Raw genomic sequence first — 26621 nt, 5'->3', positions numbered from 1 at the left:
TACAGTTTTTCTTTAGCAGTACTCAGCACCCTAGTCACAAACAAGCAGAATATGGACAGATGAGTTGATCTAGAATTACATTCTATCTTCTACATATATTAACATATACATGTTCAGTTCTCATTGTATTGTGAGACTGGAATTTCTTTCTTTCTTTCTTTCTTTTTTTCTGGACAAGCAGAGTTAGACAATGAGAGAGACAGAGAGAAAAGTCTTCCTTTTTCTGGTGGTTCACCCCCCCCAAGTGTCCATTGCGGCCGGTGCCAATCCGAAGCCAGGAGCCAGGTGCTTGCTCCTGGTCTCCCATGCGGGTGCAGGGCCCAAGCACTTGGGCCATCCTCCACTGCCTTCCTGGGCCACAGCAGAGAGCTGGACCGGAAGAGGAGCAACCGGGACAGAATACGGTGCCCCAACCAGAACTAGAACCCGGGGTGCCAGCGCCACAGGCGGAGGATTAGCCTAGTGAGCTGCGGCGCCAGCTGAGACTGGAATTACTTTCATGTAACACCAACATTCTGGAATACTGTGGAAAAAGCTATTAGTTAGCCAAACAAAACATGGGTTCATATTCCAGCTCTAATACTATAGCTGTAGATTCTTGGGACAGTAATTTCATCCCTCTAAACCCAGTTTCCTCACCTATAAGTAAAGATAATACTTATTTCACAGGGTTGTGTAAGGATTAAATAATATAGTAACATTCCTGGCATGTAGAAGCAGCTCAACTAGTGTAGTTCTCTTTCCTCTTTCCCTTCTGTTTCAAGGGTCAGTTCAAATTTTGTCTATTTTTTAAAATAGACATTTTAAAAGTCATTCCATAACTTTTTAAATAGTTTTATTAATGCTTGCATCTTTATGTGTTATAATTATGTACTTGTCTTGCCTAATAAAGTGTCCATTTCGCTTTTGCATCTTTGCCTTTTGCACAATATTTAGTTCATAATAAATGCTCATTTGAATGTTTGTTAAACTAATTATGGTCCTTTCCAGTCTTCACCATTAATTGCACTAGAAGCTGTCAATACAAAGTTTGAGAAACAAGCATTTAATATGTAGTGATCCACTCCCCTCAAAAAATGATTTCACTCTAATTGATAACATTTTAATTGGAAAAAACACAGAAACTCTCCTACACCCAAAACCAATTTCAAAAACATATCTGAAAGTGGCCAATGGAAAGTCATGTCTGAAAGGTCTGGCTAGAATACAGCTACTCCTAAAAGCCTGAACCTAGTGGTTGTAGCTTCAGAAACCATGAGGGTTATCTAAAGAAGAATCAAAGCGGTCTTCAAAAAGGCCATAGAAAATGCATATTATGAAGAAACTATGCATGGGTTTCAAAAATGTTTCCACCAAAACAAACTTATTTTCTCCAGGAGCTTTCTGAAGTGCTACTCTCATATGTACTTACGGAATTGAAGACATCTGTTTCTGAGACCTGAGATACGTTCTACCTTCTCATGAGTGTTTCTGTCAATAACATCTCTCAAGTACCAGTCATTTCAGTTAGCATTTAACTAGAATTAATCAGCTCCTGCTTACCAAGTTCTTAGAATGTGCAAGGCCCCATACTGGCCTGAGTATTGGACTGATTCCCATTATGCCAGATAACTTGCTTCTTACAGCATTGTATGTCACTTAGCAAAAACAAACCCTGCAGTTAGCCAGGTTTCTTAAAAGTGAAGTCACAGTATAATTATCATTCTTTTAAGGTATGTTTATGTTCCCGGATTCTAACTCATGTGTTCTTTGTGATTTCTCGGAAGATTTCAGGGACATTTCAGCATCCCTAGTGCCCCTTAGGCAATCTGCTTCATAAAGGGCTCCAACAAATTGCATATTTCTATATATGTGTCACTCTCTTTGATTCATACTTAACTGTTTTGAAATTTTCTTTAAGAATACCTTTTTACATGTTTTTCTTATATACCTCTGTAGTTAAATTTTACAATCAACATGCTTAAAAAAGAAAAACAACCACTGAGCGGGTAGGTTAATTTTTCTTTAAATGAGAAGATGATGGTTTCCAAGACTCACACATTTCTCATCATAATGGTACTCTTCGAGTTAATTTTTTTTTCAGTTTGCTGGGTGTAAATGTGTTTTAACAGAAGACAATTATTAGAGCAAAAACCTAAAATATACATATACAGTGTAAGTTACATTTTCCCTGTAACGTTTTAGAATGCATATTTTGGGGCCGGCGCCATGGCTCACTTGGTTAATCCTCCGCCTGTGGCGCCCCGGCATCCCAAATGAGCACTGGGTTCTAGTCCCGGTTGCTCCTCTTCCAGTCCAGCTCTCTGCTGTGGCCCGGGAAGGCAGTGGAGGATGGCCCAAGTGCTTGGATGCCTGCACCCATGTGGGAGACCAGGAAGAAGTACCTGGCTCCTGGCTTCAGATTGGTGTAGCTCCGGCCATAGCAGGCATTTGAGGGCTGAACCAACGGAAGGAAGACCTTTCTCTCTGTCTCTCTCTCTCTCTCACTGTCTAACTCTATCTGTCAAATAAATAATAATAATAATAATAATAATAAAAAAGAAGAAGAATGCATATGTTTTCAAGGGCAAATATTTGGTCTAGCAGTTAAAATCCCCAAGTCTGTTTCACAGGACCTGGCATTGACACCCAGCTCTGGCTCCTGATCCCACCTTCTTGCTAATGTAGACCCTTGGAGGCAGTAGTGATGACTCAGGTCATGGGGTTCCTAACACCCACTTGGGAAACTTGAATTGACTTCTTGGCTCCTGTCTTCAGCCCATCCCAGTCTCTGCCATCAAGGGCATTTAGGAAGTGAATTTGCAGATTGGAGTACTTACTCTCTATTGCTTTCTCACTCACTCTCTCACTCTTTCTCTGCTTCTCAAAGTAGTAAATAAAAAAAAAAATTTAATGAATGGTTATTTTTTCTACCTAATAGTGTGTGAATTCAGGTCTAAGGAAATTCAGGGAATAAAACTAGTATAAAAAATACTCATTACAAGGGCAGATGTTTGGCATATGTTTTAAGTCACCCATCGGGATCTGTACCTCTCATGTTGGAATAGCTGGGTTCAAGCTCTGGCTCTGTTCCCAATTCCAACTTTCTGGTAATGTACATTCAAAGAAGCAGCAGGTGGCTGGCTCAAGTACTTGGTCCCTGCAACCCATATGGGAGACACTGATTGAGTTCCTGGCTCCCAGCTTTGACCTGCTGCAGCCCTAGCTGTTGCAGGTGTTTGGGGAGTAAACCAACAGATGGGTGAACCTTTTGTACAAGTATACTTCAAAAAGATCATGGAAGGTGGATTTAAAAGATGGTTTTATTTTGAAGTAAAACATTTTTTGAAATTCATGCATAGTTTTTTCATAATACATATTTTCCATGACTTTTTTTTTTTTTTTTTTTTTAAGAACCATCCACTGGTTCACAAATGCCTGTAGCAGGTGGGACTGGGCCAGGCTGAAGCTAGGGTCCTAGAACTAAGTCCAAGTTTTGACATGGGTAGCAAGGACCGAAGTTCTGAGCCGTCACCAGCTGCCTCTTACAGTGTGCACCAGTCAGAAGCTGTATCAGAAGCACAGTAGGCAGAACTTGAACCAGGCACTCCAATGTGGAATGCAGACATCCTAAGCAGCAGCTTAACTGCTGTGCCAAATGCCTGCCCCTCATTTTCCATGACCTTTTTAAATACCCTTTATATATGTGAACTTCAAAGTTTTGTACCAAAATAAACTTAGTTTAATTACATTTTCTTAAATTTTTTGAAATTACCCTTTAAAATGGCAATAATACGAGTTTGAGTTTTTTTAATAACATCTTTCTACCAAAGTGTTTGAAATGCTTTCAAATTAATTATGTTATACTATCCCCTTTAGGAAACAGTTACAGATTTGTTTCCACCAAGTGTCTGTGGAAATAAGAAATTAGAAAAAAATTAGAAAAGCTTTAAATAATTCCTATATTCTAAGAGAAGTGGCTGTTTGCTTACATTCTCCAGTATTCAAGAAGATAATTAAGCTTTTCTCCTGAAATACGTATTTTTCAGCAAGTAGCAGGAATAATCTTTTTATATTATTGTCTAGTTCTCTTTGTATTCATTTATTTCACCTAAACCTCACAACCACTCTAGGATAGTTATGCCCATTTCACAGAAGCAACAGCTGAATCTCAATTATCCATTCTATAGACTGTTAACTCTTCTCAATTTTGAACTGCATAAAAGACACAGACACTTGAATTTCTTTTACACTGTACTCTATGGGCCACTACATTTATATGAATTTGTATAGAACTTAATAGAACTAGGTCAGAATTGTTTTGGTTTCTGTAAGTATTTTGGCTTCTTTTAATCTTTTCATCATCTCTAAAATTACAAATACCTCTGTTGTATCCTGCAGGTAAAGCTTTGCCTTGTGTGAGACAATGTATCTCATCATCAAAATATTTTATCTGTGTATATATACCCTTTTACCTTTCTGTATCACATTGCACATCTATTGTGTGTCATATAAACTTGTTATTTTCTAGGGTATTTTTTTAAGAATGAAATGTATATTCCCCCTGATATTTTAGAAGCCTGTGGTACAATCTCTTTTAAATACCAGGTACACTTCTCTGGCCTTTTTTTTTTTTTAAGCCAGTGAAGAACAAGTAAATGACCTCTTGCTATCACTTCTAACCCTGTGTTTTTATGACTCTCTTGGAATAGTAGCAGCTTATAACAAAGCAAACAATGCTAAGCAGAACTTGAGTGGACATAGAGAAACTGCTGGGCTCCAAGTCAGTCCTTGGAAATGTGTGGTGGCCAGGGTTAGGCACCATATTGACAGTAGTTTTTTTTTTTTTTTTTTTATTTGTTTATAGGGAGAGATCTCCCATCACTGTTTCATTCCCCAAATGCCTGCAGCACCTAGGGCTGGCCCAAGCCCAAGCCAGGAGCTAGGAGCTCTGTCGAGGTCTCCCATGTGGGTGGCAGGGACCCATCTGCTTCAGCCATCATCAGCTGCTCTCCAGCAAGCACATTAACAGAAAGCTGAATGGGAAGCTGAGGCGGGACTTGAACCCAGATACTCCATTACGGGATGCACAGCTTAACCCTTTGTACCACAACGCCCAACCAATACTACTGAGTATTCTGATATAAGTATTATAAACCATTGATCCAATAACAAGGAGCTAACAAGAGGAGAAGGCAAGATACACAACATGGAGGAGGTATAGGCGCTAGAGTAAGTCACAGTGTGTTAACCAGTGCTGAAAGTAGAGGATAGGGTTTAGAATCTGAAGTTAATGCTGAAAATGACAAACATTCATCAAAACTATCAGATTATGATGAAATAGTAAAGGCCAGAAACTAGACAGCACCTGAGTGAATACTGTTATGGAAAGGAAAGCAGTGCAGTTGGTCAAAGAATCAGCCATAGTGGCAGGCTTTTGGCACAATGGTTTAAGCCACAGCTTGGGACGCCTACATCCCATGTTAGAGTGCTGCTTCAAATCCTGTCTACTCTACTTCAAACCCAGTTTTCTGTTGATGCTTCCTAGGAAGCAGCAGACAATGGCCCAAGTATGTGGCCCCCTTCCTGCCATGAGGGAGACCTGGATGAAGTTCCAGGACCCTGACTTCAGTCTCTCTCTCTCTCTCTCTGCCTTTCAAGAGTTAATGAAAATAAATAAATAGTAGCTGGTGTCATGGCACAGTGGGTTATGCCACCTCCTGCATGCCAGTATTCCATATCAGAGTACTGGTTCCAGAATGCCCACATCCTCTATCAGAGTGCCGGTTCAAGTCCTGGCTGCTCTGCTGCTGCTGCTGCTGCTGCTTCTTCTTCTTCTTCTTCTTCTTCTTTTAAGATTTATGTATTTATTTGAAAATCAGAGTTACACAGAGAGAGAAGGAGAGGCAGAGAGAGAGGGAGAGAGGTCTTCATCCACTAGTTCACTCCCCAATTGGCTGCAACAGCCAGAGGTGCACTAATCTAAAGCTAAGAGCTGGAGTTTCTTTCTTTTTTTTTTTTTTTTTTTTTTTTTTTTGACAGGCAGAGTAGACAGTGAGAGAGAGAGAGAGACAGAGAGAAAGGTCTTCCTCCTTCCGTTGGTTCACACCCCAAGTGGCTGTTGCAGCTGGCGCTGCACCGATCCGAAGCCAGGAGCCAGGTGCTTCCTCCTGGTCTCCCGTGCGGGTACAGGGCCCAAGCACTTGGGCCACCCTCCACTGTCTTCCCGGGCCACAGCAGAGAGCTGGACTGGAAGAGGAACAACCAGGACAGAATTCGGCACCCCAACCGGCTCTAGAACCCAGGGTGCCGGCACTGCAGGCGGAGGATTAGCCAAGTGAGCCCCGGCGCCAGCCAAGGAGCCTGGAGTTTCTAATGAGTCTACCACAAGGGTTCAGGGGCCCAAGGACTTGGGCCATCTTCCACTGCTTTCCCAGGCTGTAGCAGGGAGCTGGATTGGAAGTGGAGCAGCCAGGTCTTGAACCGGTGTCCATATGGGATGCCAGGCGGCGGCTTTATCCGCTACACCAGAGCGCCGTCCCCCGCAAGTCCTGGTTGCTCTGCTTCTGATCCAGCTTTCTGCTATGTACTTAGGAAGGCAGCAGATGATAGCCCAAGTGATTGAAGCCCTGTCACCAATGTGGGAGACCTAGATGGATGGAGTTCCTGGCTCCTGGCTTTGTGGCCCAGCTCTGGCTATTTTGACCGTTTGGGGAGTAAACAAGCGAGTGGAAGATCTCTCTCAGTCTGACAGTCTGTCTTTTAAATAAATACATCTTTTTAAAAACAAACAAACAAACATTTAAATTGAAAATAATGTATTTTTAGAAAGCCAGACATCAGGGCCAGCATTGGCACAGTGGGTTAAGCTGCTGCCTATGATGCAGGCATCCCACATGGGTGTCAGTTCGTGTCCCAGTTACTGCACCACCAATCCAACTCCCTGCTAATGTGACTGGGAAAGTAGCAGCAGATGGCCCAAGTCCTTGGGCCCATACTACCCATGTGAAAGACCCGGATGGGGTTCCAGCCTCCTGGCTTTGGCCTAGCCCAGACCTGGTCATTTGGGGAGTGAATCAGTGGATAGAAAAATTTTTTCTCTTATCTCCCCCTTCTCCCCCCACCCCGTGTGTGTGTGTGTGTGTGTGTCTGTAACTCTATCTTTCATATAAATAAAATAAATCTTTAAAAAAAGAAAAAAGCCAGGCATCAGGAGGACATGAATGCTGTAAGGCAAAGCAGGACCACTAGTGCAAGTTAAGAAGTGCAAGTTATCATTCAGTAACAAGCTGAGCTAAGGGGTCTGGGCAGACCAACCAGGACAGAAGCACAGCTGCCACACTTCTGGTCTAAGTCAACAGTGGCAGTAAATATCAACCCAGGGGCCTACTTCAGTGTGTTAGTACCTTCCTCTATCTGGATCGCTGTGGAGAGTGACCCGGAGGTCAGATCCAGACTCGGGAAAGAATGTTTCAGGTTTAGTGCTGTCTGAGGCTGTGACAGCGGGAGTTGTCTCTCCTTTGCTATCACTCATGTAAATGCTTGCGTTCTCACTAAGCTTTCAGTGACACATAGGGTATTGGCACCAAAAATGTTTTTCACCTCAAGGACATAGGAATAAAAAATAGATGGACCTTATTCTGGCCTGCTGGATCCAGGACTTCTATCTTCTGTCCTAGGCCCCAAACTTTCAGTCCTAGGAGATAATCTAAGGAAAACAATCAGGATGATGAAAGAATTCTTTTCAGTTGTAAGAGAGATGAATGAACTGGGAATGTTTAGAGAAGATAAGACTTAAAGGATGATAAGGAATGCAAAGTAACACGTAAAAGAGGCAGTAAGAGGCTTGTTACACATGTCTCCAAAGGCCAGAATTAAAAGCAAAGGACAGACGTAATCAGGAGACATCTTTCACTCTGTGTTGTTTTTCTTGTTGTTTTGCGCTTTGTTTTGTTTTTGTAGTTCAGTAAGGAAAAGCTACCATGGTAGGTCATTTGTCGTTATTTTTCAAGCCTCAGCTAGGCAGAATTAAGTCAGAGGGCATTTCTTTATTCTTTTTTTCTATTTTTAATTGACTATAATTGTACATGTTTATGGAGCAGAGTATAATTGAATACGTGTGTACAGTATGTACAGAGGGAATTTCTCAACTGTGTATAGAGGCCAGTTAAATAACTTAAAGATCCCCACCAAAGCTGAAATTGTGTGTACCAAAGGTCTTGACAGAGGTATCAGCGTGATTCTGCACATAATGATAGCTTTGACCCCAGGAAGACCTGCATTTGAATACTAGTCTTGCTTCTCAGTAGCTAGATGAATATAGTTGCACTTCTGGAGCCTTCTAAGCCTCACTTTCTTCATCTTCAAACTTGAAATAGTGTCTACCTTTCGGCATTTAAGAGAAAATTATTGCGTAAAATACTTAGCACAAAGCCTGGCACTTACAGATACTCAGTCAATGTAAATTTCTGTCCCTTCCCCTCCCTCAGAACTAAAATCTTTGTATACTTCCCCAGAGGCAAAGAGATAATCTAGAGTGAGGTGAGCCCAGAAATGGGAATACATTTTGTTGTTGTTGTTTTAGTTATTTACTTATATTGATTTGAAAGGCAGAGAGAGAGAAAGATTTTTCTATCGACTGGTTTACTCCTGAATCCCCCGCAAGAGCAGGGACTGAGACAGGCTGAAGCCAGGAGCCAGAACCTAATCTGGATCTCCCACATGCCTGGTAGGGACTCAACTATTTGAGCCATCGCTGCTGCCGGCGAGGGTGCACATTACCAAGAAGCTGGAAATGGGAGCAGAACTGGGACTCAGCACAGACATTCCAGTGTGGGATGCAGACATCCCAAGTGGTGCCTTAGCCACTGTGCCAGATGCCTGCCCTGGAACCACTTCTAGATGAGGAGGCTTTGAGACAGTAGGAATCAGCCAGTAGCAATTACAGATATTGATGCCGTTCTCTAATAGCTTTTCCGTACAAAATCTGTTTTGTCTGTTGTTCGAATGTTGTGGCATTGCATTCAAGGTAACTTATTTACAAATCATGTTAAACTGTGCTAAAAAAAATATGCTTTAATAATAATTTTTGATATGGTCTTTTCATCTAAATATTCTTTCACCTTTTCATTTAAAGTAATCATTTTTTTTAACTTTTATTTAGTAAATATAATTTTCCAAAGTACAGTTTATGGATTACAATGGCTTTTTCCCCCCCATAACTTCCCTCCCACTCGCACCCCTCCCATCTCCCGCTCCCTCTCCCATTCCATTCACATCAAGGTTCATTTTCAATTATCTTTATATACAGAAGATAGATTTAGTATATATTAAGTAAAGATTTCATCAGTTTGCACCCACACAGAACATAAAGTGTAAAAGACTGTTTGAGTACTGGTTGTAGCATTAATTCACATTGGACAACACATTAAGGACAGATCCCACATGAGGAGTAAGTACACAGTGACTCCTGTTGTTGACTTAACAATTTGACACTCTTGTTTATGGCATCAGAAATCTCCCTAGGCTCTAGTCATGAGTTTCCAAGGCTATGGAAGGCTCTTGAGTTCACCGACTTTGATCTTATTTAGACAAGGTCATAGTCAAAGTGGAAGTTCTCTCCTCCCTTCAGAGAAAGGTACTTCCTCCTCCTTTGATGGCCCATTCTTTCTACTGGGATCTCACTCGCAGAGATCTTTCATTTAGGTTGTTGTTGTTGTTATTGTTTTTTTTTTGGGGGGGGGGGGTTGCCAGAGTGTTTTGGCTTTCCATGCCTAAAATACTCTCCTGGGCTCTTCAGCCAGATCCGAATGCTTTAAGGGCTGATTCTGAGGCCAGAGTGCTGTTTAGGACCTCTGCCATTCTATGAGTCTACTGTGTATCCCACTTCCCATGTTGGATCATTCTACGGCCATACCACCCTGAACACGCCCAATCTTGTCTGGTCTTGGAAGCTTTAATAATAAATTAAATATCTTATTGAGCATTTAGAGTATGGGACAGATGGCTTTGAATTAAATTTACATTTTCTTTTAAACTTTTTAATTTTGGTAGATACAATAAGGACATTTTGCTATTTTAAAAAAATCTTTATCTGTTAAAATCTCTTCTGAAACACTTACAAATAAAAGATCTAAGGTCTTAAATATGCTTTTTTTGTTTTTAAAGGTTTATTTATTTCAAAGTCAGTGACAGAGAGAGAGATCTTCCGTCTGCTGGTTCACGTCCCAAACAGTGGCAGCAGCCAGAGCTGGGCCAGGCTGAAGCCTGGAGACCAGAGCTGCATCCAAGTCTCCCATGTTGGTGGCAAGGGCCCAAGCACTTAGGTGGTCCTCTTCTGCCTTCCTAAGTGCATTAGCAGGGAGTTGGATCAGATGAAATAACTGAGACTTGAATGAGCACTCATATGAGATGCCAGAATTGCAGGTAGCAGCTTAATCTGCTGTGCCACAGTGCCAGCCCTTGAAATATGCTTTAAAGGATTAAAAAAAAAAATCAGTAAGAAAAGAGATTAAACAGTGTTAGCTTACATATGACACTGCAGTTTCATTCTTAGGTATAAATCTAAGACAAATTAAAATATCCACTGGGATGGGCAATGTGACATAGAAGCACACAGCAGGTTAAGCCATCGCCTACAACGCTGGCATCTCATTTGAGCATAATCAGAGTCCTAGCTGCTCCACTTCTGATCCTGCCTCCTGCTAATGTACCTGGGAATACAGCAGAAGATGGCCCAAGTACTTGTGTGGAGACAGATGGAGTTCGTACCTGCTGGCTTGGTTTGGCCCAGCCCTGCCATTGCAGCCACTTGGGAAGTGAACCAGTGGATGTAAGATCAATCACTCTCTCTCTAAATGTGTGTGTGTGTATGTGCATGTTTATGTATATATCCATTTCTCCCTCTCTCTGTCACTGTGCCTTTCAAATAAATAAATCTTCAAAAAGAACATGTCTACAGGAAAACTTGGACAAGCATGTTTATAGCAGCATTATTCATAATGGCCAAAAAGTAAAAACAGCCCAAATGTCCATGAACTGACAAATGGATTTTTAAAAAAAATGTTTTCCATCCATGCAATAAAATATTATTCTGCCAAAAAAGGAGTAAAGTACTGATACCTATCACAATATAAATGAACCTTGAAAAACCTGTCAGGTAAAAGAAGCTAGTCACAAAGGGCCACATAGTATATGATTACATTCCTGTGAAATGCCTAGAACAGGAAAAGTTAAACAGACTGAAAGCAGATTAATGTTTGTTTGGGACTAAGGGATGAGAAACATGGTAGGTTAGAGGAGTAATAGCTAAAACAATCAAGGTTTCTTCCTGAGGTGTTGAAAATATATGTTTTAAAGATTTATTCATTTATTTGAAAGAGTTACAGAGCGGGAGAGACAGAGAGAGAACTTCTGTCCACTGGTTCACTCCCCAGATGGCTGCCATAGCCAGGGCTAGACCAGTGCTAGGCCAGACCTAAGCCAGAAGTCAGGAGCTTCATCTGGTCTCCCACATAGGTGGCAGGAGCCTAAGCACATGGGTTGTCTTTCACTGCTTTTTCCAGGCACGTTAGCAGGGAGCTGGATCAGAAGTAGAGTAGCTGGGACACGAACCAGTTCCCATATGGGATGTCAGTATCACAGGCAGTAGCTTTACCCACAATGCCACGATGCCAAACCCCTTGAAAATATTTTAAAATTGACTCTGAAGTGGGTTCATGCATCTATGAGTAAGGTTGACTTATAATGGGCTTACATCTAAATAAACTCAACAGTAAGTGAAAATATCTGAAATGTGAAATGTTTTTAACACATTTACCATAATGAACACCAGAGCTTAGCCTAGCCTACCTTAAACATGCTGTAAACACATTAGCCCTCAGTTGGGCACAATCATCTAACATAAAGTGTGTTTTATAACAAAATGTTGACTAGCTCATGTAATTTATTGAATACTATGCAGAGGGTAAATGAGTAGAGGTAGCTACCATTAATTAATGTATAGTACTGAAAGCACACAGGACCTGAAGGTTGTATCAGTAGTTTCCTGTGTGATCTGCTCCTGCCCAGAATCACTGGAAAGCGTTGTCCCATATATCACCCAGAAATGACCAAAATTCAAAATTTGGGTTATGGCCTCTATTCAATGCCTGTCACTCTTGCAATATCATAGAGTCGACAAATTGTAACATGAACCATTCTAAGTTCAGGACTGTGTATATACTAAAAACCATTGAATTATGCACCTGAATTCAAGAAACCACATGGTATGCAAGTTATCTCAATAAAGCTCAAAAATAGTAAAGGTAAGCGTTTGGCTGATATTTATAACACTGGTTACCTACATCCCAGATTGGAGTGCCTGGGTTTGTGTCTAAGCTCCACTCCCAATTCCAGCTTCCTGCTAGCGCACACACTGAGAGGTAGCAAGTGATGGCTAGAGTAGTTGGGTTCCTACCATCCATTTGGGAGACCTGGATTGGATTCCTGCCTCCAAGCTTCAGCATGAGCCAGTCCAGGCCATTGTAAGCGTTTGGAGAATGAGCCAGTAAATGGATGGAAGTGCTCACTCTCTCTCTCTCTCTTTCTCTCGTAAATAAATAAATAAAACTTTTTAGAAAACAGAAAATCAGTATTGGCAAAATGTTGGTAAAAGCTGAAATTATGTAATGCAAACTGGGAACTTAGCATGCTGTCTGTTTTTGTATCTTTGAAAATCTCCATAATAAAATTATTATTTAAATATCATTTTGGATGAAATTTCAGTATGTGAACTGTGTTTGTACTTGGTTTAAACTGAGGTTGGTTTTTACCTTATGTTACTTCAAGAGAGATGCACAGAATTATTGACCTTATTAGTCAGGATACGTTGTTATTCATATATAAAAGCACTTCCATTTAACCTCCAGTGGAGCACATAGTTTGCATTATGCTTGTCAGAGCTATTTTCATCAAGAAATGCTATCTATGTGTCCCCTTGCCAACATCTTTGCAGAGTTTACAACTTTCAGCAATTTATTGGCATCAGCTATGCAATACTATTAAACAGCTGCTCTGCAGTTGAGCTGTTTTAATATGCTACCACTCTTTGTGAATAGTTAATATTAAATGACCAAGATACATGCTTTTGGATTCCAGAAAGCAATTTATCTGTCTGATGGAGATTGTGCTCTAAAAATCATCATAATATCATCATCTACAAATTTCATAAGAATGTCCCTGACTTTAACTCATTTTTGAAAAGTAATTATTATACTGAAATATGATTTGTTTTAGTTTTATCCTACATTTCAGTGGTATGGTCAGAGACAATTCTTCATTTTTTGATTTTAATAATTCACTTGTCCTAGTATTTTTGGATATTTTTGGATATTTGATCTGCTAAAATTATACTATTAGCTTTTGAAAATTAGTATAAAAGCATATTCAAATTAATTATTATAAATCAAATGCTGTTATACAAGATTTAAAAGTCTCAAGTAGTAAAAAGAAAAGAAGATTGAAGTGAGGGAGTTTTACAGTTTGAATTTTATGATGAGTAAGTGATAATTATATAATTTTAAAATACAAGCATTTTTTAAAATATTTTTTGGAAATGACTAAGTTAATGAAGCATCTACCAGGAACAGGCTGGAACTGCCAGAATGTGATAGCTCCAGGTTAGGGTACTCCACATTTTGTCATTTGGGGGAGAGTCTACTTTCTCCGTGAGGCCCTTAGAGTGAATCCTACTAGACAGATTGTATTACCCACATATACTGTGTCATCCAGATAAGTAGCCTAGAGCAGAAGTAAAGCATGTGAGCTGGTCCCTCATTCATAAATTGGGACACACAACCAAAAACCCTAAGAAACTGGAAGAAAAATAGCATAAAAGGGAAAAATCAGAAAGTGGCCCCGTTCACCAAAGAAAACAAACCAGAAAAGAATTCCAGAGCAGAAAAGAACTTGCGAAGTGTCTCAATTAGTTTTTTCAGAAACATTTGAGAAAGTGGTATTTCCATAAAGTAAAAATCAGTGAGCAAAATTCTGTGATATTTTCAAAAACTGCCAAAGCCAATATCATGAAGTTATACTAAAAATGCCTTTAAAAAGATGTAGAAAAATCAAGGAGCTTTCCTAAAACGTACAAAAAGGTTCAAAGGTGGAAATAAACAGGGGAAAACAAAATTATATAGAGGATTCCAAAGAGAAAATACTTACAGAAAAATTAAATTGGCATCATAGTTCTTAAAACTTTCATTCTAGAAGACAGAAGTAATAGTATCAAAGCAGAATACTTTCTTCCACAATACCCTCTCAGAAAATTAATAAAGTATATACCAAAAAATAACAAAAAGATGAAAAGAAAGGTCCAAGAATTTAATGAAATTTGCCAAGTTGTGCAATAAAAAGAAATTTCAGAGTAATGGTTGTCCATCAGTCATAAAAGCAGTCAACAGAAAATTGATCCCAGCAAACACCATGATTAGGAAGATAGACAAGGCTGGGCATTGCAGTGCAGCAGGTTAAACCTCCACGTGGGACACCTGCATCCCATAATGGAGTGCCAGGGATTGAGTCCCGCCTCCACTTCCTATACAGCTTCCTACTGAGGTACCTAGGAATCAGCAAAGATAGCCCAAGTATTTGGATTCCTTCTCCCAATGTGGGAGATCCCAATGGAATTCTTGACTCCTAGCTTTGGCCTGGCCCAGCCCAGGCTGTTGCAGGCATTTGGACAGCGAACCAGCAAAAAGAGGATGTCTCTCTCTCTCTCTCTCTCCCTCTCCCTCTCCCTCTCCCTCTCCCTCTCCCTCTTCCCTCTTCTTCCTTCCCTCCCCCTCTTCCTCTTCCACTTTTCTCTGATATTCTGCCTTTCAGACAAATAAATAATAATAATAATAAAAGTTCATGGAAGTAGAATTAAAAGATAAATTAATGTTTTAAAAAGCAGCCAAATATAAAGGGCATACATTGTTTCCTTAATGACAAAGGAAAAAGAAATTGTGAGAAGAGGGGAAATTTTTTCTAAAAGTTGAGATTCATGTAGAAACCTAACCAAATGACATGATTTTGAGCAGTCAGTGCACTACAAGAAAAGGAATCCAGTTGAACTTGATATTTCGGACATTCTTCTTTGAACATGATAGGTTTTGTTTTTCCATCAAATCACCCTCTGCGCTACAGTGAACAGTATTTACAGATCATGAGACAGTACTTTCAAATAAGCTTACAGATCAATCAGCATAGTCCACCTGTAAAAGAGAGAAGCAGAATCGGAAAGTAGAGAAGTAAAATGCAAAACTGAAGTGTAGACAGTAAGTACAGAACCTTGAGAGAATGTCATCACAAAAACTAAAAGGAAAATAGGAACGGAAGGAGTATGGGTAGGAAGTATCATTACGTCCTTAAAACTGTATATATAAAATACATGAAATCTATTCCCTTTATATAAGTAATTAATTTAAAAATAAGTCAGAATCTTAACAGGAGAGGGAGCCAGCAACCATAAGCCAGACACAGGGTAAGAGCCAAACCAGGTTAGAAATAAACTGAGTTTCAAGATGATTTCATTTTAACAAAAGAGTCAGTTAAGTAGTGACAATGAAGATTGCTATGTCTTGCATATTATGCTGGTTTATTTGTTGTTTGCTTGTCAGTTTTTAAATTGAGATCTCATGAATCATGTTCATTTCATTGTAGTAGTAATATCAACTATGGGAGAACAATTTTTGCCAAAAATGTAGGTAAAATATATTAAAATACTTTGATGGCTGGGAAGACTCAACCTCATACACAAGTCAGTTCTTACTAATATTTTGTAATTCAACATTATTCCTCCGCTTATCTCCAAGCATGTAACTGGAAAAAAACTTCAATCATTAAACACAGTGTGACATGGGTACGTGAATAGACAGACTGTTGGAACAGAGTTCAAAGTCCAGAATAAATTATATACAATGGAAGTTTAGTATGTAATAAAGATAGCACTGTGGAGGGGAGGAAAGTCTTTTTTAGTACATCATGTTGTTGTTATAGAGTAGCCATCTTAGGGGGAAAGATACTGGATCCATACCTTTCACCATAAACCAGTATGAACTTCAAAGAGATCAGCATAAAAATAACCTGTGGAAAAGAAGATGAAAGATTGACACATTCAGGTACATCACCATCAGAAGTCTTGTACAACAACAACAAAAGCGGGGGTGGTGGGGTGGTGGGAAGGAAAGGCATAAATAAAGTTAAATAAAAGAAAAGTAAACTGGAGGGGCCAGTGCCATGGCTCGCTTGGTTAATCCTTGCCTGCATTGCTGGCATCCCATATGGGCACCAGGTTCTAGTCCCGGTTGCCCCTCTTCCAGTCCAGCTCTCTGCTGTGGCCCAGGAGGGTAGTGGAGGATGGCCCAAGTACTTGGGCCCTGCACCTGCATGGGAGATCAGGAGGAAGCACCTGGCTCCTGGCTTCAGATTGGCACAGCACTGGCCGTAGTGGCCATTTGGGGAGTGAACCACCGGAAGGAAGACCTTTCTCTCTGTCTCTTTCTCTCTCACTGTCTATAACTCTACCTGTCAAATAAATTTTAAAAAGAAAAAGAAAAGTAAACTGGAAATAAAAAATTTCCATTCAATTAAAGACAATAGTGCTCTTTCCCTGTCACATAAAAGAGCTCCTTAAAATGTAAGAAAATGGTCCGCACCGTGGCTCAATAGGCTAATCCTCCACCTGCGGCGCCGGCACACCAGGTTCTAGTCCCGGTCGGGGTGCCGGATTCTATCCTGGTTGCCCCTCTTCCAGGCCAGCTCTGCTGTGGCCCGGGAAGGCAGTGGAGGATGGCCCAAGTGCTTGGGCCCTGCACCCCATGGAAGACCAGGAGAAGCACATGGCTCCTGCCTTCGGATTGGCACCCCGCGCTGGCCGCAGCGCGCCAGCCGTAGCGGCCACTTGGAGGGTGAACCAACAGCAAAGGAAGACTTTTCTCTCTCTCTCTCTCTCTCTCTCTCTCTCTCTCTCTCTCTCTCTCACTGTCTAACTCTGCCTGTCAAAAAAAAAAAAAAAAAAGAAAATGACCACTCACCACCCAGTAGAAAATGGACCAAAGATAGCAGCAGGAAAGGAAATGCCCTTAATACATAAAAAGCTGCTCAATCTCACAGGGGAAGAGTTGCAAAATAAACATATCAAAACACTTATCAGACTGGCAAAAATTTAAAAAGGTAACACAAGCATACATTTTATCAGTTAGGCAACTGAAGCTCACTGAACCAAATCAGGCTGCCTGAGTTTACACAATTAATAATAGTGTCAAGAAGAGGTGTATCTTTGACCTCTAACCTAATACTGAAATATTACCTCTACATGTTCTTGACTGTGTGCTCAGTGTATATTGGTTCTATGGATACTGGCATTAAAGTGATATTTGCTCAAATTTACCAGTGATGTAAAAGATATCATATAAGCCAGACATACTGAAACTGAAAAAATGTGTTCCAAATGTAATTTTGGTACCCACTGTGACGGTATTATCCTAATAAGAACTTTGCAGAATTTTGTCGTTTTTAAAGAGTTCCTTACCTGGATTTCAGAAACCATACTATTGTTTATATTATGAGCTGAACAACAGTAGCATTGTGACAGCACCTCAGATTGCGGTGATCCTAGTCTGGAAAAGCAAAGACGTGAATTTCCCTGACCAACATTAAGGGTGATCTGTTTACTGTTTGTATACCAGCAACAAAAGGAAGCCAAAGGAAAACAAAATTATGGCCTCATTTAGTATATTTGTGAGCTGAAACCCTCTGCCTACCACAACATTCAACTCCTTCCTTTTCCCCCTCTTCATCTCCTCTCCTCTCCCTACCCCCATCCTAGCAGGTATGATACACTAAACTCCTTTTACCTTATTTATTTGTAGAATAATGGTAAGTGCTATTCGATATAATTTTTCCTATTATTGTATTTTATCTTCATACCAAGACACAAGAGTTATAGGAAGTAAAAAGATGTTCTTTCAAATACAAAGTTATTCTCTTTTTTTTTTTCTTTGTGTGTGTGTGTGTGTGTTTTAATCTAAACAAGGCTGAGAGAGTTCCCATCCAGTCATTCATTCCCAAAATGCCCATAAGGGCCAAGACTGGACCAGGCCAAAACTAGAACTGGGAATCCAATCCAGATCTCCCATGTGGCAAGAAGAACCTGGTGACTTGAGCCATCACTTACTGCCTCCCAGGGTATGTGGCAGCATTACCAGGAAGCAAGAATTGGGAGCCAGAGCCAGGAATTGAACCCAGGCACTCTGATATGGGCAGCTTAACTGCTAGGCCAAATACCCACCCTAGAAAGTTCTTTTAATAGGCTGGAAGACTTTCAGTTCCCCTTTCTCTTCTACTTATCTTGGTAAGGCAAATAGGAGCTAAAATCCAACTTCACATCAGACATGTTAAACATTAAGTCAGTGGTTATATACCTCATCATAGAGGAGCATATAAATTATATAACATAACATTGAAAGCAGAAGAAACCCCAGAGACCCAAATAACAGCATATCAGACCCAAATAACAGCTGTCTGAAGGTATATACCTTTGTACGTACATTGGGCAAGACAGCCCCATCCTGCAGAAAAGAGGAGGAATTCTGGCACTATTTCTTCCAGTTCCTCTCTGCTCCTAAAATCTATTAAGGCAATGAGGCTTATACTCAGCAGCTCTGTTTTAAAATACACACTCAAGCTAGATGGTTCTAAATAGAACTAATGACAGCCAGAAAAGAAAGGCCTGTAGGAACTTGCTCTGACACGGAGCTGATGTCTATAAACAGATTAGTAGAAGGGAGCAAAACATCTTTCTCTCACCATAACTTCTGCGTCTTGGCAAGAAGATAGAATAAATAGGAAAAAATGATCTATTACGCAGCCTGCTACTACTCCACAGATAAATAAGGTAAACGGGAGTTTAGTCTGTCATCTCCCCATATATTTGTGCTTGATAAAGCTGTTTAGTAATTAATCAGAAATATCCACTAATTAGATGCTAAGAGTTGGTCATGGGAAAAAAATAATAGACAAAATAGGTTTGGAAGAAGGAATGGATGAAATTTTTTTATCTGAATTCTTCAAAAAGTTCAGCATAATTAACTCTTGGTTCACAAGGCAATGAAAACCAACTCCACTTAATATCCATAAAAGAATTAAGGGGATAATATGCCTAAAGAAATTCTGGAGCTATTTTAAACTCACTGCTTCAACTGTTGGTTTGTAGCCAAAAAAAAAAAAAAAAAAAAAATTGGACCCTTTTTCTCTACCATCTTTATATAAGACTTCATAAGATTATGGGATAGTTTAAGAGGGAGAAGATAAACAGTACCTAATCTGAATAAATGAATGTACTTCAAAATGTTTTAAAAATGAACTTAAAAGATGAGTTTATTTGGTGCAAAAAATTTTTTGAAATCCATGCATAGTTTTTTCATAATACACATTTCCCACAAACTTTCTAAAGACCTCTTGTATGCATGGACTTCAAAATTTTTGCAACAGGGACTGATTTTGTGGCACAGCAGGTTAAGCCACTTCTTGAGACATCTGCATCCCATATCAGAAGGCCTGGATTCAAGTCCCAGCTGCCGTATCAATGATCCAGCTTCCTGCTAGTGTGTGTTGAGAAGCAGCAGATGATAGTCCAATAATTGAGTTCCTGCCATCCACATGGGAAACTTGGGTTAAATCTAGTCTTCTGCATTCAGCTTGGCTCAGCCGCAGCTGCTGCAGTCTTTTAGAAAGTGAACCAGGGGCCAGCACTGTGGTGTGGTGGGCAAAGCCACCCCCTGCAGTGCTGGCATCCCATATGGGCGCCGATTCGAGCCCCGGCTGCTCCTCTTCCAATCCAGCTCTCTGCTATGGCCTGGGAAAGCTGAGAAAGATGGCCCAAGTCCTTGAGTCCCTGCACCCACATGGGAGACCCAGAAGAAGCTCCTGGCTTTGGATCGGCATTGCAGCCAATTGGGGAGTGAACCAGTGGATGGAAGACCTCTCTCTCTCTCTCTCTCTCTCTCTCTCTCTTTCTCTCTCTTTCTGCCTCTCCTTCTCTCTATGTAACTGATTTTCAAATAAATAAATATTTTTTTAAAAATATATTAAGCATATTTTAAAAAGAAAGTGAACCAGCAGATGGAAGATCTCTGAACTTCTCTGTCTTGACACACCTCTCTCTCGCTCTTGCTCTGCCTTCAAGTATATGAAAATAAATAAACATTTTTAAAAATTGCATCAGGGCCAGCGTTGTATTGTGGCAGATTAAGCTGCCACCTGCAACATCAGCATCTCATGGCACTGATTCAGTCCTGGCTGCTCCCCTTCCTATCCAGCTCCTTGCTAATGTGCCTGTGAAAGCAGCAGGAGATAGCCCAAGTGCTTGGGCTCTGTCACTCACATGGGGGAGACCCAGTTGGAGTTCCAGGTTCCTGGCTTCAGCCTAGCCTACCCCTAGCTATTGCAGCCATTTGGGAAGTGAACCAACAGATGGGAAGATATCTGTCTCTCCCTCTCTCTCTCTGTCTCTGTAACTCTGCCTTTCAAATAAGTAAATAAATAAATCTTTTTGAAAATTGCATCAAAATAAATGTATCTTTTAATTCCACTTTTCACAAACTTTTTGAAGAATCCTCATGTGTAGAAAATCTACAATGGAAAGTAATTATGCCAGTGGTTCCCAAATCTCTGTCCATTGGGATCACCTGGAATGTTTAAAATATTCCAAAACCCAGACCGTACACTCCATGCCAAGTACGGCACACTCTCTAGAGTGGGACACAGGCACCATTGGTAGTTTTTGAAGCACCACAATGACTCTCATAGACTGAAGGATTTGGAAACCACTATATGTCAGTTATACTAAAAGTGATACCATACTTACTGATGATTATAAGTTCCTGTGCATGATCAGGGTACATTAACATTTTATTATTGTCACAACTTTCTTCATTGATGCAGTATAATTACCTCAAATATTTCTTCTACTTAAAGAAAAGTAAATATTTCAACATCAATCATTGTTAGTCTGCTTGCCAAAATCCTATTTGCCATTTTCTTCTGTTTTCATACATCAACAGGAACTGGCAGCGATGAAGCAGATTCTCATTAATATGCGTAGTAAACACACTCAGAACAGCTTACTTCTGACGAAAGCAGAATCAAAACCTGCAGCGGAAAATCAGAAATCACAGGCCTTGAATGTGCCCAGAGATCATGAAGACAATATATTTATACCCAAGCCAACACTCTTTGTGAGTATGCTTTTCCTTGCGGATTTTTACTACATATCTTACTTTAAATTTTTTCTTCTCATTCAGATTGATGGTGAACTAACTTTAATAGTTTCGTAAAAGGGACTGAAGGAATCTGCTATAATCCCTTTTCTGTATCTATTTTACAGATGATAGTTGGATTCTGTATTTCTAGACTTGCCCAGAAGTTATCTTAAATCTAGCACTTACCTCGGGTAAAAATGAGTATGCACAGAAATCAGTCCAAGAAAAAAGAAATAAGACAAATTTAGATAAAAGGTAGGGAAAATAAATTAGGGATTATTGAAAATTACTTATTTTAAAAAATAAGAACGGGGCCGGCACCGTGGCTTAACAGGCTAATCCTCTGCCTTGAGGCACTGGCACACCGGGTTCTAGTCCCGGTTGGGGCGCCGGATTCTATCCCGGTTGCCCCTCTTCCAGGCCAGCTCTCTGCTATGGCCTGGGAGTGCAGTGGAGGATGGCCCAAGTCCTTGGGCCCTGCACCCCATGGGAGACCAGGAGAAGCACCTGGCTCCTGGCTTCGGATCAGCACGATGCGCCGGCTGCAGCGGCCATTGGAGGGTGAACCAACGGCAAAAAGGAAGACCTTTCTGTCTATCTCTCTCTCTCACTATCCACTCTGCCTGTCAAAAAAATAAAAATAAAAATAAGAACAGGGATAAAAGGATGATAGAATCAAAATAGGAGTGATGTTGTTAAATACTTCAACATGGTGCCCAGGCCGTGTTTTCATTCTCAAAAGAACCACGATTTTTACTCTCTTTTTAAAAATTTTTTGTACATTTAGTTTTACTTTATTTAAAAGGCTGAGAGAAGAGCAAAATCTTCCAACCACTAGCTCACCTCTCAATTGCCTGCAGCATCAGGGTCTGAGCCAGACTGAAGCCAGGAGCCCAGAATTCAATTCAGTTCTCCCATGTGGATAACAGAGACCCAAATATGAAGCCATAACCTGCTTCCTCCCATGGTTTGCGTTAGCAGGAAATTCGAATCAGGAGCCAGGACTCAAACTTAGACATGCTGATATGGGTTGTGGACATCCCCAGCCCAGCTTAACCCTTGCACCAAACACCCACCTGATTTTTACCTTCTGAACATTTAGACTTAAAACCAGCAAGAATTTCTCTTTTACTTCAATATAGTGAGTCCCCAGAATCTTAATTTAAAAAAATCTCCTTAGAGCATTATAATAATCAACCAAATATAGGAACTTCTTATCTAAGCCATTATTTATACATGCAGATAATGCTACTGAGGATCAGTGAGATGAAAGATTTCCTAGTGGTTATATAAACCAAAATTTTTTTTTTTAAAAAAGGCAAAGTTGCAGTAAGAATCAAATATGGGACAATTATTGTGAGGATCCACGTAGTAGGAATGGAGGCTGCACTGCGGGGACGGAGAAAACAGGAAGCCTCCGTTGACCAGCCTGGACCCAAGGCAACTCTCGGACTTGCAGCAGCTGAATCCATGGATCTCCCCCTCTGTAGTACACCTTCTCTTTAGTTCTCTCCTAGTTTCTGCTTACTCCTGGTTTCCACTTCCTTGTTAACCTGTTATGGCCCTTGGTCACCAGGAATGTTTGTATGCATCCTTCCTACATCTGCTCTCTCATAACCTAGCTCTCCCTATTTTCGGAGGATGAGAATCTACTAGTCACAGGCCATCCTCTTAGCTGGTAGTCCTTGTGGCAAGAGTTCTTCAGGTCATTAGCCAGCCTACAGAATGGCTGCCCTTACTGGTGAGCAGAGGTCACATGATGCCAAAGATAGCCACCTTGGGCTATTTATTTGGGACTGTGGCTAAGGAAATTTCCAGGGTAGGGGGAAGAGGTAGTGGAAGATGCTGTGCTATGTGCATTGTATTATAATCTAAGGAAGCAAGCAGACTGAGCACATAGACTTTAACGGGAAAATAAAGTCAGATGAAAAACACAAGATAGGGGCCAGCGCTGTGGCGTAGCGGGTAAAGCCACCACCTGCAGTGCCAGCATCCCATGTGGGTGCCGGTTCGAGTCCAGGCTGTTCCTCTTCCAATCCAGCTCTCTGCTATGGCCTGGGAAAGCAGTAGAAGATGGCCCAAGTCCTTGGGCCCCTGCACCCGTGTGGGAGGCCCAGAAGAAGCTCCTGGCTCCTGGCTTCAGATCAGCGGAGCTCCGGCCATTGCGGTCATCTGGGGAGTAAACCAGCAGATAGAAGACCTCTCTCTCTCTCTCTCTCTGCAACTCTGTCTTTCAAATAAATAAATAAATCTTTAAAAAAAAAAAAAGAAAGAAAAACACAAGATAGAGCCTTATATTTAAAGCATATCAGAACTCTCTGATCTACTTTTCTGACACTGTTCTCTTCCAAGCAGTGAACTTCTGCTGAACCTGACCTCCTCCTCCATTTCTGACTTGACTTTGACACTCTGATTATGATTTCTTGAAATCCTGCCTATAGCCAGGGCATGAGTAAGATTTCCTCAATACCTCAAGATAAGGTTACACAATGAGGATAAAATTAAGAAAATCCTCTACGTAAAGGATGAATTGAGTGCCTTGTATTTCTTTTTTATTATCTACAGTCTTTATTTTGTTGTGCAATAAACATTTTATTGATAATAAGGAAATTTTTTTTTCTTTTTTTTTTCTTTTTTTTTTTTTTTTTTTTTTGACAGGCAGAGTTAGACAGTGAGAGAGAGAGACAGAGAGAAAGGTCTTCCTTTTTGCCATTTGTTCACCCTCCAATGGCCGCTGCGGCCGGCGCATTGTGCTGTTCCAAAGCCAGGAGCCAGGTGCTTCTCCTGGTCTCCCATGGGGTGCAGGGCCCAAGGACTTGGGCCATCCTCCACTGCCTTCCCGGGCCATAGCAGAGAGCTGGCCTGGAAGAGGGGCAACCGGGATAGAATCCGGTGCCCCGACCGGGACTAGAACCTGGTGTGCCAGCGCCGCAAGGCGGAGGATTAGCCTGTTAAGCCACAGCGCCGGCCAATTTTTTCTTTTTAAAAAATATTTATTTATTTATTTATTTATTTGAAAGGAAGAATGACAAAGAGAGGAAGAGACAGAGAGAGAGAGATTCCATCCACTGTTTCACTCCACGAATAGCCACAATGGCCAGGACTGGGCCAGGCCAAGCCCAAGAGCCCAGAAGTCCATCTTGTCTTCCACATAGGTGACAGGGGCCCAAGTACTTGGATCATCATCAGCTGCCTTCCCAGGTGTATCCACAGGGAGCTGGATTGGAAGCAGAGCATCAAGGACTTGAACTGGCACTCAGATATGGGATGCCAGCATCCAAACCATAGCCCAACCCGCTGTGCCACACGCAAGCCCCAAGGGAATACTTTTCAAAAAAGTTATGAGCTCAACTGTGTGCTCTTGAAAACTGAGAAGTAGTGCTATAAACCAGTCAGATCAAGGCTGTGTGCTAATGCAGAATTAGCAATATGACTGCCCGGGTTACCTAGGGCAAGTCACTTAAAAACTTATCTGTAAAATTAGGAGGGAAGTTACATGAAATACATACAGGACCCCTTTTTAACTCATGTGCTATTAAGGCATCATAATTTTTATTGTTTTGATTATTTTCTGGTTTTCCTACCAATACTTAACATTTTCTTTGATCTCATTAGTAAGAAACTTACAATGCAAGTATTTGAAATAAGATCTAATAATGTCATTTGATAATCTCATGGTTTCTTAGCTAAAATGAGAACATTTTCTAGTGGTGAGCATTTAATGGAAGCAGTCAAGATGCCATTTGGGATGTGTGCATCCCATGTCAGGGCCCCTGCATTCAATCCTAGCTGCGCTTCCTATTGCAGTTTCTTGCTGATGTTTACCTGGGAGGCAGCAGGGAATGACTCTAGTACTTGGGTCCCTGCCACTCACAAGCGAGACCCACACTAACTTCCCAGCTCCTAACTTTGGCCTGGCGCAGTCCCAGCTGTTGTGGGCATTTGAGGAGAAAGCCAGCAGATAGGAGATACCACTCTCTCTGTCTGTTTTTTAAATAAATAAAATAATTTTTTTTAAAAATTGATACATTAAAATGAAAACCTTTCTAATTTACTTCCAGATATCTTGGCTGATTTTATTTGCTGTAGGTACTTTAATTGATATTAAATTCAGTAATGGAGGGGCACGTGTTTATCCATTGAAAACATGAGGAAATCACACACAAAGCTGCACAAAGTTAATACTGGGTAATGGGGCGGGAACAGAGTTGTCATGTAGAGGAGAAGGAGAAATAAGAACTTGGTATTTTTCTTTATGCTTTTTTATATTTATTGCAAACATTTTGCAGTGTTCATGTGATATTTACGTATGAAGACAACTTGAAAAGGTACATTTTAAAGAAAAGCTCTGGCCATTGAAATCACACCTGTGACAGAGTTGTTAAGGCATTTGATGCACCAAAGATAACTAGATTGAACCACAAAATGTAAGCACCTAAGGACAGAAACTGTGTGTATTCCTATTGTCCTGTGCAGAGGTTGAACAAAGCAGATGCTTATTTAAATATTTGCTAAGAGGGGGAAGCAGTTATTTGTCTCTCCAATTGAGTTATCTTCTTGCCTGTTAAAACTCTAAACTGGGTAGGGGGATTGAAGTTTAAACTATACTTCAGGACAGTGAAAGTAGCAGCTCCCCTGACTGTGGTCCCTGGTGCTTCTGCAACAATCAACATCACTCCAGTCTCTTTCACTCAGAAACAGCCAGTGCATTCCCCTCTAATCATCTACTTTGTGTCTCAAGATAGCTTTTTGCTGTGCTAGCCTGTTTTCCTAGCCTTACCTATCTCCTTGCTAGAAAACCCCAGAGCTATTCTAATCCCCTTTAGAGCAACTTTCCTTTTTCCTACCCTAGTAGCATGGGACTCTTGCTACATTTCTGCTGCCATTTCTTTCCAAAACATACCACTTACACTCAGGAATCACATCATTGTCACTATTTTCTCAATACCTTCTTCAAAAAGCAGACACTAGCAACCCTGCTGTTAATCCTTTTCATAGATTGTAAGCATTAAAATAAACAGGGACTCACACTGTGGTGCAGCAGGTTAAGCAGCTGCCTGCAGTGCCTGCACCCCAGCATCCCATAATGGACACGTTTGAGACCTGGCTGTTCCACTTCTGATGCAGCTCCCTACTGGTGCTCCTGGGAAAGCAGCAGAAGATAACCCAAGTGCTTGGGCCCCTGCTGCCCACATGGGAGACCCAGATGGAGTTCCAGGCTGCTGGCTTTGGCCTGGCCTAGCCCTGGCCATTGTGGCCATTTGGGGAGGGAACTAGCAGATGGAAGAGTGATCTCTCTTTCTCTGTCATTCTGCTTTTTAAATAAAGAAAGAAAACTTAAAAAAATAAATAAATAAA

General features: G+C 40.9%; 1 protein-coding gene across 2 annotated transcripts in view; it reads left to right on the top strand.

The window, feature by feature from the left end:
• Positions 1 to 26621, top strand: part of PIBF1 (progesterone immunomodulatory binding factor 1) — a 243766-nt gene that overhangs the window by 199366 nt on the left and 17779 nt on the right. For both annotated transcript variants that reach the window (XM_062195303.1, XM_062195302.1), the window contains exon 17: positions 21066 to 21239. In XM_062195303.1, coding sequence (XP_062051287.1) covers positions 21066 to 21239 — 174 coding nt within the window. The remainder of the gene's footprint in view (positions 1 to 21065; positions 21240 to 26621) is intronic.

Source organism: Lepus europaeus, chromosome 6 (genome assembly GCF_033115175.1).
Source record: "Lepus europaeus isolate LE1 chromosome 6, mLepTim1.pri, whole genome shotgun sequence".
Classification (NCBI taxonomy): Eukaryota; Metazoa; Chordata; class Mammalia; order Lagomorpha; family Leporidae; genus Lepus; species Lepus europaeus.
Note: the sequence above shows the minus strand (reverse complement) of the source record. Positions and strands in the feature narration are given on the sequence as shown.